We start from the raw sequence: 14,318 nt of genomic DNA, 5'->3' as shown, positions 1-14,318 counted from the left end.
CCCAGCACTGCAATTAACCGATCCCTGCTGGCTGAGAGTAAACCTTGCAACAACCTCTTCAAACATCCCACCAGAATCCTGGGAGCAGCAAACGCTGAGGATTCGGGAGACAGAGAATAAGACTCTTCACTACCGATGTCCCTTTTCCATACACTTGGATAGCAGCTCGCTAGCTGTTGTGTGGATCTTTTCTCCTCCCTGTATTGGCCCTGCAGAGGCTGACTTAGCTTCATCTTCCACTATTTACCATTTACCCCTAAACACGAGTCACATGGACAAGAGGCAAAGCCCAAGGTGTGACCCAGACCCTCAGCAGCCACGGCCACACATACCTCTGTCGCAGTGCTCCCCGCTGTAGTTGGGATCACACTCGCAGTAGGGCTCCCCATGCTCCGACATCTTACACTGTCCGTGGTTGCACTTCAGAGTCCTGCAGGGATTTGAGGAATTGTTCTTCTTGTCACAGTACATGCCTGTGTAGCCCTCCATGCACTTACAGGTGTAAGCAACACTGGCCACCGTGCACTTACCGTGCAGACACCTGGAGAAAGACAAGCACTTAGAGCTGGCCTGTGTTAGCTGTGGCAGTTCCTGTTCCCAGGGAGGTTTGGTTTTGGCATTTCTGCCTACTTCATTCCAGGATACTAATCCAAAACTAGCAGTTCAGTGTCAAACACTCTGAGGAAACTGTGAGTTTTCAGTGAATACTGGAAAATGTTCAGAGAATACATTCAGGATTTGTGATCCTAAGTGATCTCTTTGGAAACCATCAGGCTGCTCCGTGAGCATCCCCATGCTTGCATCCCCATGAGGCAGCTCACATCTCCAGCACCACACGTGGAGCTAAGTGCTGACAATCAAGCTGCATGCCCAGGCTTCCTTAGCGGAATTGCTCTACAAATAGTATCAGGTGATGAAAAGCAGTGTGATAAATGAAGGTGCCTGTGGAAAAGCCATGTGCAGGCTTCCTGACGGGCAGCTGTAGCTGAAGGGTTCCCTGGCTCACGTGGTTCGCAGGGAGCTTTGGTGTTCCTGAGGAATGCCACAGGGAGGATGTTGGTCCTCAGCAGGTTCTGACACTGCCCCACTTTGGGGACAGGGACAGATCTGAAACGGACTGAGGACAGGGAAGAAAGCAACACTGCCCAGCCAAGGAGAAACTGCTCAGGGCTTTAAACCTTTGCTGTGTCAGGCCCTACTTGACATGAACCCACGTCTTTCTCTTATTTTGGTTTGTTTTCTTTCTAGTACTTTGAAATTGTTCCCTGCTTATGTTGAATGCCTCTACATTTCACTTTTAAGCTTTGAACTAAAAAGCACAAATAATAAAAGCAGTTTCAGACAGGTCAAGACATGCAACATAATAAAGGCAGTCACAGTCTGTATAAAACAGGATTTTCTGCCCCACTTAACCAAAGGTGTGCTTGGGTAGTAACTCTTGTTACCATCAGCTGGTTGCCTTTCCTCTCTGAGTGGTGGAGCAGATAGTGCAGCTGGGCACACACTGCCCTCCCCACAAAGGGCTTGGCTTTAAGGAGGCAACTCCAAAAGGCTGAAGTGATGTAATGAAAGGTGCGACAGTATGTGAGCATTAACAATACACACAGCTACTTTTCCTTGAGAGAACCAACCTCTCATCACATAACATCTGGAACTCCCTTATTTTTCTCTGTCCAACCAAAACAGTTTCATGTTGATGTTGGAAATTCAAGGAGACATTTGAGTCTCTGGCTGTTTCTTCACTTGTGTCTTCATATTTGGTCTGTAAACTGTCAGGTGCTTCTCAACACCTTCCAGGGTTCTGTACTTTGCAGAACTAGACCCAGAAGCAATTTAACTCTGCCAAGTTAAATTTCTGCCATGAAGAGAGTGATTATTCACTGTGTCAATTTACCTGTCAAAAGTAGGTGCCTGTGAAAAGCTCCTTCCACCAATAGCGCAACCAAAGAAGCTTCTAAAACAAAAGTACTTCCATCTGCTTGTGGAGCTGCCCGCTGCTCTGCGCCGGAGCGTTTCCTCCTGCGCTTGCCATAAGTAAGCTATTTACCCAGTGTTTCTGATGGATGTGGTTATTGAGCCTTTGAACTGTGAATGCTTTGCACTCCTGCTCCCTTCGCATACAACCCCACGCTATCCTTTAAACTTGCACTTTAAAGGGGTGTTTCAGAGCGCAGTATTTAACTGTTCACATTGGAGCCCATGACAGTGTTCAGGGCCTGCTGCTGCTGTGAGCATATCCCTAAAGCATGATCTTCCACCTCACAGACAGCTCAGCACCTCAGAGGTGAGCCATGCCCATCAACAGGAGGCTTTGTATTTGAATGTGGAGCCCCAGCCGAAGGCATGACCTGCAGTATTAGCACCTGAGCTCCTCCAGGATGTCTGTTCATCTGCAGAATGAGCAGCATCAGAACAAGAAGTGGAAGCTGAGACTTGACACAGGGGCTGACTCACAACTTCATGTGTGAACCCAGCACCTCCAAAAATAGCCAGATGTGGGTTTATAAGATGAAATGTAAAATACACATTAGCTGTAAAGCCTCTGCCCTCCCACCAGCATTAGTTCGAGCTTACTTGTGGTTAAGACACGGGTCTCCAATCTCCTGGTCACACAGGGGGCCCGTCCAGCCTGGGTGACATTCACAGATCACACTTGTTTTCTCCAGGGACCGACAGATACCGTGCTTGCAGATGTTGCAGGACTTGCAGCCAGGAAGGACTCCCAGGGACTGCTGTGGTAAATCCTTGAAATCCTGCAGCTCGTTGTTGATGCGGACATCGTGGATACAGCCATGGAAACCATTCGGTGTCTTATCTGCACCCTGGCGCAGCGACGACAAGCCAGAGGAGGTTGGGATCCCTTCAGAGAAAAACACAAAGGGAAGGTTTACTCACAGTTACAAGGATAGTACAGAAATTGTAATTGTTAACGTTTCTTTTGTCACAGGATCTTTAAAGGGATCTTTAAAGAACTAATTTGCACAGGACCTCTGTAAGGTAGCAAAAGACTCGTCCTCATTTTGGTAATGGAAAGAAACAAAGGATACAGCACCACAGATCATGGCATTGAGACAGTGACTAGAAAGAGTCCACCCCATTGAAACCAGTGCAGGAGAACTCTGGAGACAGGGAACAGCTTTAACAGGCCAGGCCAAGCCTTTGTCGCAAGTGCCCTCTATCCTGCTCCAGCACTTGGAAGAGTTCCCATGCTGAGGTGGCCAGCAGATTCTTTGGGATGTTGTTCCCCCTCCCCACTGACATCCCCTGAGGCTGCACTAGAATAAAATCCCAGACTGGTTTGGGTTGGAAAGAACCTTAAGATCATCCAGTTCCAACCCCCTGCCATGGGCAGGGATGCCTCACACTACAGTCCCTGACACAGAGTCCCTCTCGACATCCCTGTAGCCCCCTCAGATACTCTGAGGTCTCCTGGCAGCTTCTCTTCTCCAGGCTGAACAGCGCCAACTTCCTCAGCCTGTCTCCATATCGGACGTGCTCCAGCCCCTGATCATCCTCGTGGTCTCCTCTGGACTTGCTCCAACAGCTCCATGTCCTTCTTATGCTGAGGACACCAAGAATTTGCTATCCATAAGTGACTCCACTGTTAAAGATGGTCTTAAAACAAACCCAGAATCTTTGTTTAACTGTGTGATAGGAGGAAAGTTGCTAAACCAGGCGATGTAGTTGGAGACGGACCAAACCGGAGGCACATGAAGGCTCAGGTGTCTTGAAGCTGAGTGTATGCTAGGAACAATGGCTCTGGGGTAGTGCAGTTACTTTAATGGACCAGCCTGCAGTGGGAGGGCAGCTGGTATCTCTGGGTATGCTGCACACAGACCAGTGGCACATGCAGCACAGTGAGGGTTTAGAAAGAAGCAAGAAGGATTTTAATGGGCAATCAAAGAAGTCTCCACTGAGCCCTTCTGGCACCCAACAGTCCTCCACTTCAGGTCTCGGGTTCATCCTGTGAATGCTTTTTTTGTAGGAACTTTTTGAGAATCAGTATTCATCCAGAGCTCATCCATTAACAAAACTCTTCCACATGGTTACTTCCCAAGCTCCCTGTGTCTAAATTGCTGTTGGTATCTTTTATGCTGCACTAAAGGGAGAAACTGTGATGGCCTCACCAGCAAATCACCTTTGATGCATAATGCTCTTTAGCAGCCTATGACATTCTCAGTATGAGCCCATTATAAAGCTTCAGGCCTGTACAAAGCAAGATAAGCCACAGTTCTGATTTACAAGGGCAATATTCAGGGTTCCTTTACAAAAGTGTTATTAAGGGGAATTATTTACAACAGGCTTGACCAGCACCAAGTGAAGTTTATAAGAGTTTCTACTGTTGGCTTGAATGAACTTGTTGGAAAAAGCCCAAAGACTTTCTGACTCTATTATTGTTCTGCTGACTGTTGTATTTAGAATTGACTGACTAAAAGTTCAAGAACTTGGTGTCACTGAAAGGGACAGATATCAACATTCAGTCCAGAACAGAGCTGGGGAAGGGGGTGGCTGACAAAGACAAGCCAGTTGGGCAGAGCACAGCCTTCACTCTGTCTCTCATATTCACACACCTAATCAGTGGGATATTCATCATTCTGGGCATCTGTTCCCCATCCCACTTGGCCTCTCCTTCCCCTCACATTCAGTACTGAATGTGAACAAACTTCTTAACTGTAGGTTCTAAGATCTTTCTAATACTGGAGCTCTGGCTTCAGTTTCCAATGAGATAACTACAAGCCAAGTTCTTAGTCAGCTTGGGCTTGTGTGTATTAATTATATGGTCTGGAGGTCTTAATCCCCCTCCCCCTAATTTTTTATCGTGTATAAAATGTCCAGCAGCAATACCACTCATTTATGGTGTATATAAACCTACTGACTATTGAGCTGCTTTTTTTGCTGTATCTGTCTGTGATACTTTCATTGTATTCTTCAACCATCACATCTTGGTGCCAGCCAGTTCTGAAAGCTTTAGAAATGACAAACTGTTGCCACCACGGCTGTGTAACCCAGAAACTGCCTGTGCTGAAGTCAACTTCCCTGCTCTGGTGTGACAGCTTGTGCTGCTGTCTGGTGGGGCACCCATGGACTATGGAGCCTCAAGTGGAGCAGCAGAGACGTGGTTTCCAGGCTTCTGTTCACGGAAACAGCCTCTGGCAGAGGTAATGGCAAAATGCTGGTTTCCCCCCTCCTGGAGAGTCCCCTCCATAGGCTGGAAGATAATTTGCTTCTGGGAAGATGTGTTACAACCTCAAGGTCCAGAGCAAGCCACTGTACCTCCAATGTAGAGCGGTGTGTTGAGGGTGACTGAAGACTGTTTCTGGAGTTTTCCCAGACTCTTGGGAGTCCCCTTGTCCACCACCAGGTTCAGAGTTTGATTCAGCATCACGAGCTCCACGCTATGAAACTGCCCATCGTTTACTGTTTCCACGCTAAAAGTAAAAGAGAAAAAGAGAATTAGATGATGTTAATGATGAACAGCCTCTGCTCCTGTGCCGTCCTGTGTCCTGGCACTACACCTTGCAAGGCACAGCTCCCATTCCATGCTCCTTCACAATCACTGTGTTCTCAACGTTTCCTCTAGTGTGAGCCTCCAAGGTACAAATCTAAACACCACTGATGCAGGCATAAATACCAGTGTGCAGGCAGTACCTCCACATACACCACACTGGAGAAGACAGCAACCAGGAGAGCAACTACTGCAGTTGTGTTTCCCAGGGCAGGAAACCAAGTGTGTAGCTACAGGATGTCTTGGCTTTGGTGACAAAATGACTCACAATGCCTTGTTCTTGCTCTGAGGCACAGCTTGCCACCCTCTGCCATACTGCCCATGTTGCAGGCTGTATCACTGATTTCCTCTTGCATGGTTACACTCAAAGCATTTCCCAGGGCAGGGAGGGCTGCAGCTTGGGCAGGAGACTGCGGGGGCTGCCAAAAACGGCATTTCCTGAAGTACCTCGTAAGCACATGCTGAGGTGTAAGGGTGGGCTGAGCTTCTTAGAGCCAGAGAAGGAATTTAGGAGGTTTTGGCTTATAAATGGCAGGGGTACTTTGATCAATAAAAGAATGCTGGAGAAGGACTCGTCATCAGTGACTGTAGTGGTAGGACAAGGGGTGATGGGTTCAAACTGAAACAGGAGAAGTTCAGATTAGATAATAAGGCAGAATCTCTTCCCTGTGAGGGTGCTGAGGCGCTGGCACAGGGTGCCCAGAGAAGCTGTGGCTGCCCCATCCCTGGCAGTGTTCAAGGCCAGGCTGGACACAGGGGCTTGGAGCAACCTGCTCTAGTGGAAGATGTCCCTGCCTGTGGCAGGGGTTCGGACTGGATGAGCTTTAAGGTCCCTTCCAATCCAAACCATTCCATGATTCTAATACAAAAATCCTACCTGAACACAAGGAAACTGACACTTGCTCCTCCTCTTTGAGGACCATTTTAGTGGAGTTTGAGGCTTGAGAATAATACAGCAGGGATTTTTGAGGGCAGAAGGAGCAGGAGGCCATCTGAGCAGACAAGATATTAAAGGTACCCTGTATTTGCTCCTCAGGTGTTTGTAACACTGATTTTCCAACGCATGGAGCCTGCAGTGAGTCAGATAACTCAGCAGCTCTTTGCTGGTCTGCACCACATACAGTGTCCACCTTCACCCTCAGCTCGGTCTCCCAGGAATCAAAAAGTGCAGTGATACAATTCAAGTTGCATCACACCATCATGTTTTTATTTTCAGGGCAGCTTCAGCTCTCCAGCCTTTATGCTGCCTGTGGAAATGCTCTAAACCAGCCTCATATACCTTCGTGCACTGCTAAAAGCACGAAGGGGCAAGGGTGGGATTACCAGCTCTTGAGCAAAGAAGGGTTCAAATTAGGCTGGTGGTTATAGATGTGATAGGACTTGTCCACTGCTGTAGAGGTAATTGAATGGTGCAGCCTCTGCTCCAGGCACATGCAAACACCAGTGCATAATGAGGATCTAATAGCAGTAGCAGTTACAGCTGGAATTAGCCTGTGGGCTATGTAAACTGCCCACATGCACAGTGCTGCCAACACATCTCCAGCCTGGCCTGCGAGCACCCTCTGCCAAATGCCTCCTGGCAGCTGGGTGGTGGTTCTGTTACACATGGGTAGAGACAGAAAGCACCAACTGTGGGATTTAGGCATCCCGAGATCCTGCTGAACCAAAAATATGGATTTGGGATCGCTGCACAAGTGGTAAATACCATATCAAAATGCAAAAGGTTAGTATTAAGAATGGGTTTCTGCTCATTCCAATGGCCCATAAGCTCAGCATCCTCTCAGTAAGTTGCAAAGTCACAGGTCAGGTTCTGTTGGGGTGTTCTGTAAAGCTGCAACACAGATGTCTCAGCTATTTTCACGGCTTTTCTTTCCTATCAGTGAGAGGAACAGGCACATTCAAGGAGTCACTCATCTCTAGGGATGAAACCACCTTTAAGATGTGTCCACCTTTCAACCTAGATGACACGCTGTCACTCTGTAGTGCCCAGTCCTGCATAACTGATGTGTAAAGCTGTTGTAGCATAGGCTCTCAACTTCAGAAACAAGTTACATGACATGGAATTTACTGGAATTCAGTTGTTTCTGGAAGAAGTCTCATTTTTCAGTAGACCTGGCACAACCAATTATACATGAGCAATGTCAGGCAGCGAAGCAGCTCTGCAGGCGTTTCTGAGGATGTGCTTGTCTAAGAGTGCGCTGCTGTTGCAGATCTGAGCTAAAAGTGCTGCTGTCCCCACAGGTTTTGGGATAGATCCTGAACACAAATGCCTTTAAAGGTTTACATGAGATTGCAAAAGTTATAAGCTGACAGCAGTTTGCGAGCACCTTCACTGCGTGGCTTCACATAAACCTGAGGCTAGCTCTGTCACAGAAGGGCTCTGGGGAAAGCTCTGCTGGACAAACCGCTTGTCTTGACCTGCAGGACAGTGGCTGCTGCCTGTCCTTAGGCTGGTGGGGACCCCAGGAGCCAGGCCTCAGGAGCCCAGAGCTGCTGGTGCTGTGTGAAGTGTTTTGAAGTGACCTTGCACTAAATCCATACGGAGCGATCCCATAGACAGCCTGGCTCAGAGCGCAGCTCTGCGGGCGCTGCAGGCAGGGAACTGTGTGGCTGGGGCAGGGGGCTGAGGACTGACCCATTGCCCAGGGTGACACAGTGGGTGTCACCAGGGCACGCGAGGTGCTGCGGGGCCCACACCTCCTGCAGGCTGCTTCATGGATTGACAACTCAAATGAGTTTGGGAACAGCCGGTCCAGACGTTCTGTTTGGATATTCCTGAACCCTGGTAAGTATCTGCCGCATTACATGGAACAGCTGTGTTAGGGCATTGCGCTGACGGGTGACCCCTGTGTGCTCCCTGCGTATCCAGTGCTGTGTTGCAATGCTGAATTCATAGGAGTGAAGTACTTCCAGCTGAAAGGTGCGAGATAAATGGAAAAGCCTATTTGTGACTGTTGGTCTGTGCAGAAGTGCCAGTGAAAGGATGAAGCACAGCCAAACCCCACCACAGAGCTGAGCACTGCGGAAGGGGATGGATGTGTGCAACAGGGAGCCCTTCCCGCTGAGATCGAGAGCTGAAGCTCACACACAAAACTCCATCGTTATCTGCAGAGGGCCAAGCTGTGACCATGTGTCAAAAGACAACACTATCACGTCTGGCAGCACTGGCTCTTCCCAAAGCCAGGATTTCACCGGCATTAATCTCCCACTCCTCCACAGCATGTGTGTTTCCCAGATTATGCCTCAACCAATAGGCAAACACAAGTGTGTGTGTCGTGATGGCAGCAGCCACCCCCCCAGGAGGCCCTGGCCTGTCACCATCCCCACGGCGGGTCTTGTGCTGGGAAGGAGCAGAGGTCCCATCTGCAGGTACATGTGAGGGAGTGTTAGTTCTGACTCTTGTAACTCGGAGTTACAACAGTCTCTGCCTGGTCTCTGAGAAACAAAGTGATTTATGGCCATCACCCACACTGCAGGTTTGTAAAGCAGATAAAGTCCAACCAGGCAAAGCACTCATTTGCTTTCTGAGATGATGCAAAGATACGATAGAAAAGCTGAATGTGGACAGGCAGGACGGCCGAGACTCCCCAGCCAGGAGACACTTGTGTTACAGCACTTCTGGCTGTTGCTGGCAGAAAGACGTGCAGATGCCTTTGGATTTTGACAGAGAAGGAGACAACACTGGGGGAGAAACCAGTGCTGAGAGAAATGCTACATGAACTCTCCTTGGAGGCTCCTCTGCAGCCGGGCCTTTAGGAGACTCGGCAATCGTCTGAGACAGTTGGAGACAGTGGCTTGGCTGGAGATGAAGGGAGGGAAGCCACAGACGCTGAGCAGTGCATCACCAGGCAGCTCGCAGCACAAACTGCTGCGCTCGGCTGGATTTTCAGGGGGCCTCTTCCTGACCCAGCTCTTTGCTAGGGGTTTGTTAAAGTCTTGATTGAACTCTCGTTGGGGACCAGGTGGTGTCACTGAGCCCTTCCTCCTGCAACACCCTGAGGTGTGTGAATACCTGCCTCCGAGGCAGGGATTTACCATGTCCATCAGCAAGCCCGCGCTGCAGCGCTCCTGTGCGCGGTGCCAGGGGCCGCGGGGTGACCTGACGGGTTGTGACCCGACGGGCTGTGACCCGGCGGCTGTGACCGGGAGCACCCCGGGGCCCCGCCGAGGGCCGCGGCGCGGCGGGCGGGCAGCAGGGGGCGGCACAGCACCGCGGACGGGCGCGGGCCCGGCGCTGCTCTCGGCCGTGCCGCGGCTCGGGCCGGGCTCACCGGTCACTTACCGAGGCACCCCACCGGGCCCCGCCCGCCGCGGCCTGGCGCTGCCGGCTCCCGCCCCTCTGCGACGCTTTCCTGCCCCGCGGGTCAGCCAGACGAGCAAAGCGAGGGAGAGGGAAAGGGACTGAAGGGAGAAGCTAAACGGCTGCTAGATGCGAGCCAGCGGCTTTCCTCAGCGGCACTAACAACCAAGTCCTGGCTTTGGAGAGATCTCCAAGCTGTTAAAAACGCAAAAAACAGAAGGCATTTTAGCCAACTTTCAACTTCAGTGTTTTGGGCCACCACCTCTGGATAGTATATAGCTGACAGTACAGGCTCGTTGGGAAAAAGGGAGGAATTATGGTTGAAGTGTAAGCAAGGACTTTCAGGAATTTAATAATTAAACTTGCTAAAAAAGTAAGTGCTGAAAGGAATCAAAACACCAGTTTTATATAGCACAGAAAGACTCTTCAAGAGCAGGCTGGTGGGGACCCACCATGGTCCCTACAGCACCTCCACGTGAGTCCTGTGACCAGCCTGGTGCTGAGGAACCGCTGCAGCTCCCTCCCATGTGTAACCACGTCTGCTCCGTTAAAGCCCATGTCTTGAGGGAAGGGACGTACCGCACGGCCAGCTCCGGTCCCACACCGCCCAGCAGAGGACGTAGCTGCTGCTCCCCAGCCAGCAGCGCCCTCACCCTTCTCCTCTCCACTTATCTTTGCTAGCCCAGGTTACGTGTCTGGCACAACCCATTACCTCACTTTCCCCAGGGCGACCCTTGCTGTGGGCTGGCCACGGCACCTGACCAGGTTTGGCCACAGAACAGAGGAAAACAGTGTGTGAGGAGAGCCCCGCTTCACGGGAAGGCGCTGGCTGCTTCTGCTCCCTCTGCGCCCGCGGAGAAGCTCGGAGCTGCCCTCCCAGGGCACAGAGGCCCTGGAAAGGGCTGGGTAGGAGGGTCCTTCGGGTTTCACATCGCAGGGAGCTGGCCTCGTGTCAGCGCAGCTGCAGCAGGGTGAGCCAACGGACCCATGCACAGGGCACTGCATGCAGGCCAGGACACGGCCCCTGCTGGGGACTCAGGCTCCAGAACACGAAGAAATGAATGGAAAGGGATGTGTATTCAACATAAAACCCCAGGGAGTGTATGAAAGAACTGATTCCCGCTCTCATTTTTGATCTATTTCTCTTCTATTTTCTTTCCCCTCTACCCCAGCCCCAAGCACGCACAGGTATTACAAACACTGACTCCCCGTGCTCCAATACCCATGAGAGATTTAGAGCTGAGCCACTATAAATATGCTAGTGAACAGAAATGCATTAAAGGCTTAAAGCATTCAATTTGAACTTGTAAAAATTGGGTTTCGGGGTTATTTTGTTTCACTGACAGACACCTTCAGTGCAGACAGCAGAGAACAGCAGGGCAGGGAAGTGAAAAACAAAAATAGCTTTAAGTATCACAGCAAACCATGTCACTGAGGAAACATATAACCATCAGTTATGCAAATGAGGACATCAGTTCATTAGCTACAGTCTCCAGATTTTCCTGACCTCTCTCTTAATGGGGACATGCCTTATTTGAAGCACAGAACAAAGCAAACACAAGGATGGCAAGTGACTGGGGAGTGAAGGCTGTGGGGAACACTGAACTTAGCTGACCTGTGAAAGCATCTGCAGTAGAAGGGAAGGAGCAGAAACACATGTCCAAAAGAGCTCAAGGAGCTTACAACATGTGGGAAGAGCAGGCACTGGAGAAGAGGTACCAGAATCCAGGAACACAGGGTGAGAGCTGCAGGGAAACGCACAGAGATGCCAGCAATGTGGGAGCTGAGACACTCACACCGTGCCAGGCTGGCTTTGGGTATCAGCACTGATGGGTTTTCACCTTTCCAAGCTAGTTACTTCCTGCCCTTAGTTCCAGTTATAATCAGTCCTTGGCCTAAAACGGATTTAAAATTCTCCATGGCAACAAAGACAAAATCATAACTGGAGTAGTGTTTGTGCTACCTCTAAAGTAACACATCACTTCAAGCACTGTCATCTTCAGAAGCCAAAGAAAAAACACATGTTGAGAAAAAAAGAATGAAAAATGCTAATGAAGCACAAGACTCAGGAACTAAGAGGTGAAGGAGATATTAAAGCACCTGAGTTCACTTTCAGCTTAAAATATACTCTCTTTTGTTGTGTTCAATCATGTTTTATGTGACTCAAGCTTTAGGTCTCCTAGGCTGAGATGTTTTTCCTTGATACTTCCATTTCCATTTGCTTGGTTTTAGACCTGTTCTCCTCCTTACAACTCTAGACCACCCAAATAAACCATCTTTCTCTTCAGGGTGTTTACAGCCTTAGCCACTGGCAGCTGATTACCATATCTCCCTTAATGATCGTTTGGCCAGGCCAACACATATCTAATTTCCAGTCATAATTCAGTTCCTGCAGCACCCCTGCCAACAGTCAAAGTTATTGTATTACAGACCTTCTAAGGGAAAAGCAGGACCTTTTTTATACCCCTGCACCATGCAATTAACACAATCCTGAGCCCTTTCACTGCGTTATTCAGGAAAGGGGCAGATTGATAGCCAGGATAAACACTCTTTGTTCGCAGGGAATTCTCACAGTGTCCTGACATGGGAAGATGTCTGACACCTCTCTCCAACCCCACTGCTGGGAGCTGATGCTGTGCTGGTCTCCTGCAGCATCACTGTGCCTCTGCAGAGCTGAATGCTTCATTCTGCTAACTGAGAATTTGTTAAACTCAAGTGTAATAGCAGTAAAAATAGCTCCAATGAGCTCCTCAAGCCCAAGGCCTCTCCTGAATGATGGATCACAACGTTCCTGCCTTCCCATCTTACTCCACCAGAACAAGTTCTCACATCACAGCACACAGCACACTGCAGTGCAATGAGCACGTCTGTGTCTGCACTGTAGCATGCATCATAAAACAAAAAACCCACTGAGTACAGAGTGTAAGACCATCACCCAAAGACCCCACAGTGCCACTGGGACTCATTAAATCAGTTTTCCTTAACCAAAATGACGCTGCAAACAGCACGGGGGAAGGCAGGGCCTGGCACAGCAGCCCCGCAGGGACAGGACCGAGCAAAGAGGTGACGCTGTATGTGTGTGTTGTGTGGCACACATGGGACTCGGGACAGAACACAGTGCTTGGGTCTACTTTTTAGCACCAGTATCAAACACTATTGAAACCAGCTCTGCCACTCAAGTAGATATGAAATCTCAGGTTCTGATGAAGAAATCCATCACGTCATATCTACAGTTGTGTGCCACTCCTTCCACAAAAATCATAGAATCATAGAATGGTTTGGATTGGAAAGGACCTCAAGATCATCCAGTTCCAACCCCCTGCCATGGGCAGGGACACCTTCCACTAGAGCAGGTTGCTCCAAGTCCCTGTGTCCAACCTGGCCTTGAACACTGCCAGGGATGGGGCAGCCACAGCTTCTCTGGGCACCCTGTGCCAGCACCTCAGCGCCCTCACAGGGAAGAGATTCTGCCTTATATCTAACCTGAACTTCTCCTGTTTCAGTTTGAACCCATCACCCCTTGTCCTATTGCTACAGTCCCTGATGAAGGTCCCTCTCCAGCATCCTTGTAGCCTCCTTCAGCTACTGGAAGCTGCTCTGAGGTCTCCACGCAGCTTCTCTTCTCCAGGCTGAACAGCCCCAGTGTTCTCAGCCTGTCTTCATACAGGAGGTGCTCCAGCCCCTGATCATCCTTGTGGCCTCCCCTGGACTTGCTCCAACAGCTCCATGTCCTTCTTATGTTGGGGACACCAGAAGTGCACACAGTGCTGCAAGTGGGGTCTCACCAGGGCAGAGCAGAGGGCAGGATCACCTCCTCTGACCTGCTGGTCATGCTCCTTTTGATGAAGCCCACGATAAAATAAACAAAATCCATTGCTATTTGCCAAGCAGAACAGCCGCTGCCAAACCGCCCTCGTCCAGCAGCACTGGGGTGTGCTGGCAAACGCAGAGCTGTGGGGCACGTTTCTATGCTGGGAGGAAGCACTGAAGTGATTGTGCACAGAACGATGGTGCACCTCCAGGAGCACCCTCGGTGCCAGTTCTGCACACATGGCCTCTGCCAGACTATAACTATTGAATCCAGAGCCTGGTGCTTGGTATAGACAGGATGCAGATCCATCACACATGGTACACATCTAAACTGTATAAGTTGTCATGCTTGCAAGAAACTTGCAGAAAATACCCAAACGTTGTATTAGCTTGCTACATGTTGTTGGAAGGGAAACCCTCCACAGTTCAAGGCATGAGCCAGTCATTAGTGCACAGGAAGTTTATAAAGTCATTTTGTCTATGAGTAGGTTTATTCCATCATTGTCTACTACAAGAATACTTCAACCTTCCTCTGATTCAACCATTATTAACTAAGTTTGTCAATATACTACTGGCCTAACCGCCTGTGGTATAGGAAGAAAATAATACCTTTTATGAAGGTATTTTCTCACAAGAGCATGTTTCCAACACACAGAAACCAAACTGACTGCTCAGAAGGTGGACTCACAGCAGCACCAGCTC

At 49.6% G+C, this 14,318-nt stretch overlaps 1 protein-coding gene across 2 annotated transcripts in view; it reads right to left on the bottom strand.

Annotated features, from left to right (window-relative positions):
* SLIT3 (slit guidance ligand 3) overlaps window positions 1–14,318 on the bottom strand; it is a 518,327-nt gene that overhangs the window by 4,113 nt on the left and 499,896 nt on the right. Inside the window, exons 33-35 of one of the 2 annotated variants that reach the window (XM_030504413.2) lie at window positions 5,275–5,429; window positions 2,575–2,860; window positions 333–430 (exon numbers count right to left, since the gene is read on the bottom strand). In XM_030504413.2, the coding sequence (XP_030360273.1) occupies window positions 333–430; window positions 2,575–2,860; window positions 5,275–5,429 (539 nt within the window). Of the gene's footprint in view, window positions 1–332; window positions 542–2,574; window positions 2,861–5,274; window positions 5,430–14,318 lie in introns of both variants that reach the window. The other variant, XM_030504412.1, reaches the window with a different exon arrangement.

The sequence above is a fragment of the Strigops habroptila genome, chromosome 12 (genome assembly GCF_004027225.2).
Source record: "Strigops habroptila isolate Jane chromosome 12, bStrHab1.2.pri, whole genome shotgun sequence".
NCBI lineage: Eukaryota > Metazoa > Chordata > Aves > Psittaciformes > Psittacidae > Strigops > Strigops habroptila.
Note: the sequence above shows the minus strand (reverse complement) of the source record. Positions and strands in the feature narration are given on the sequence as shown.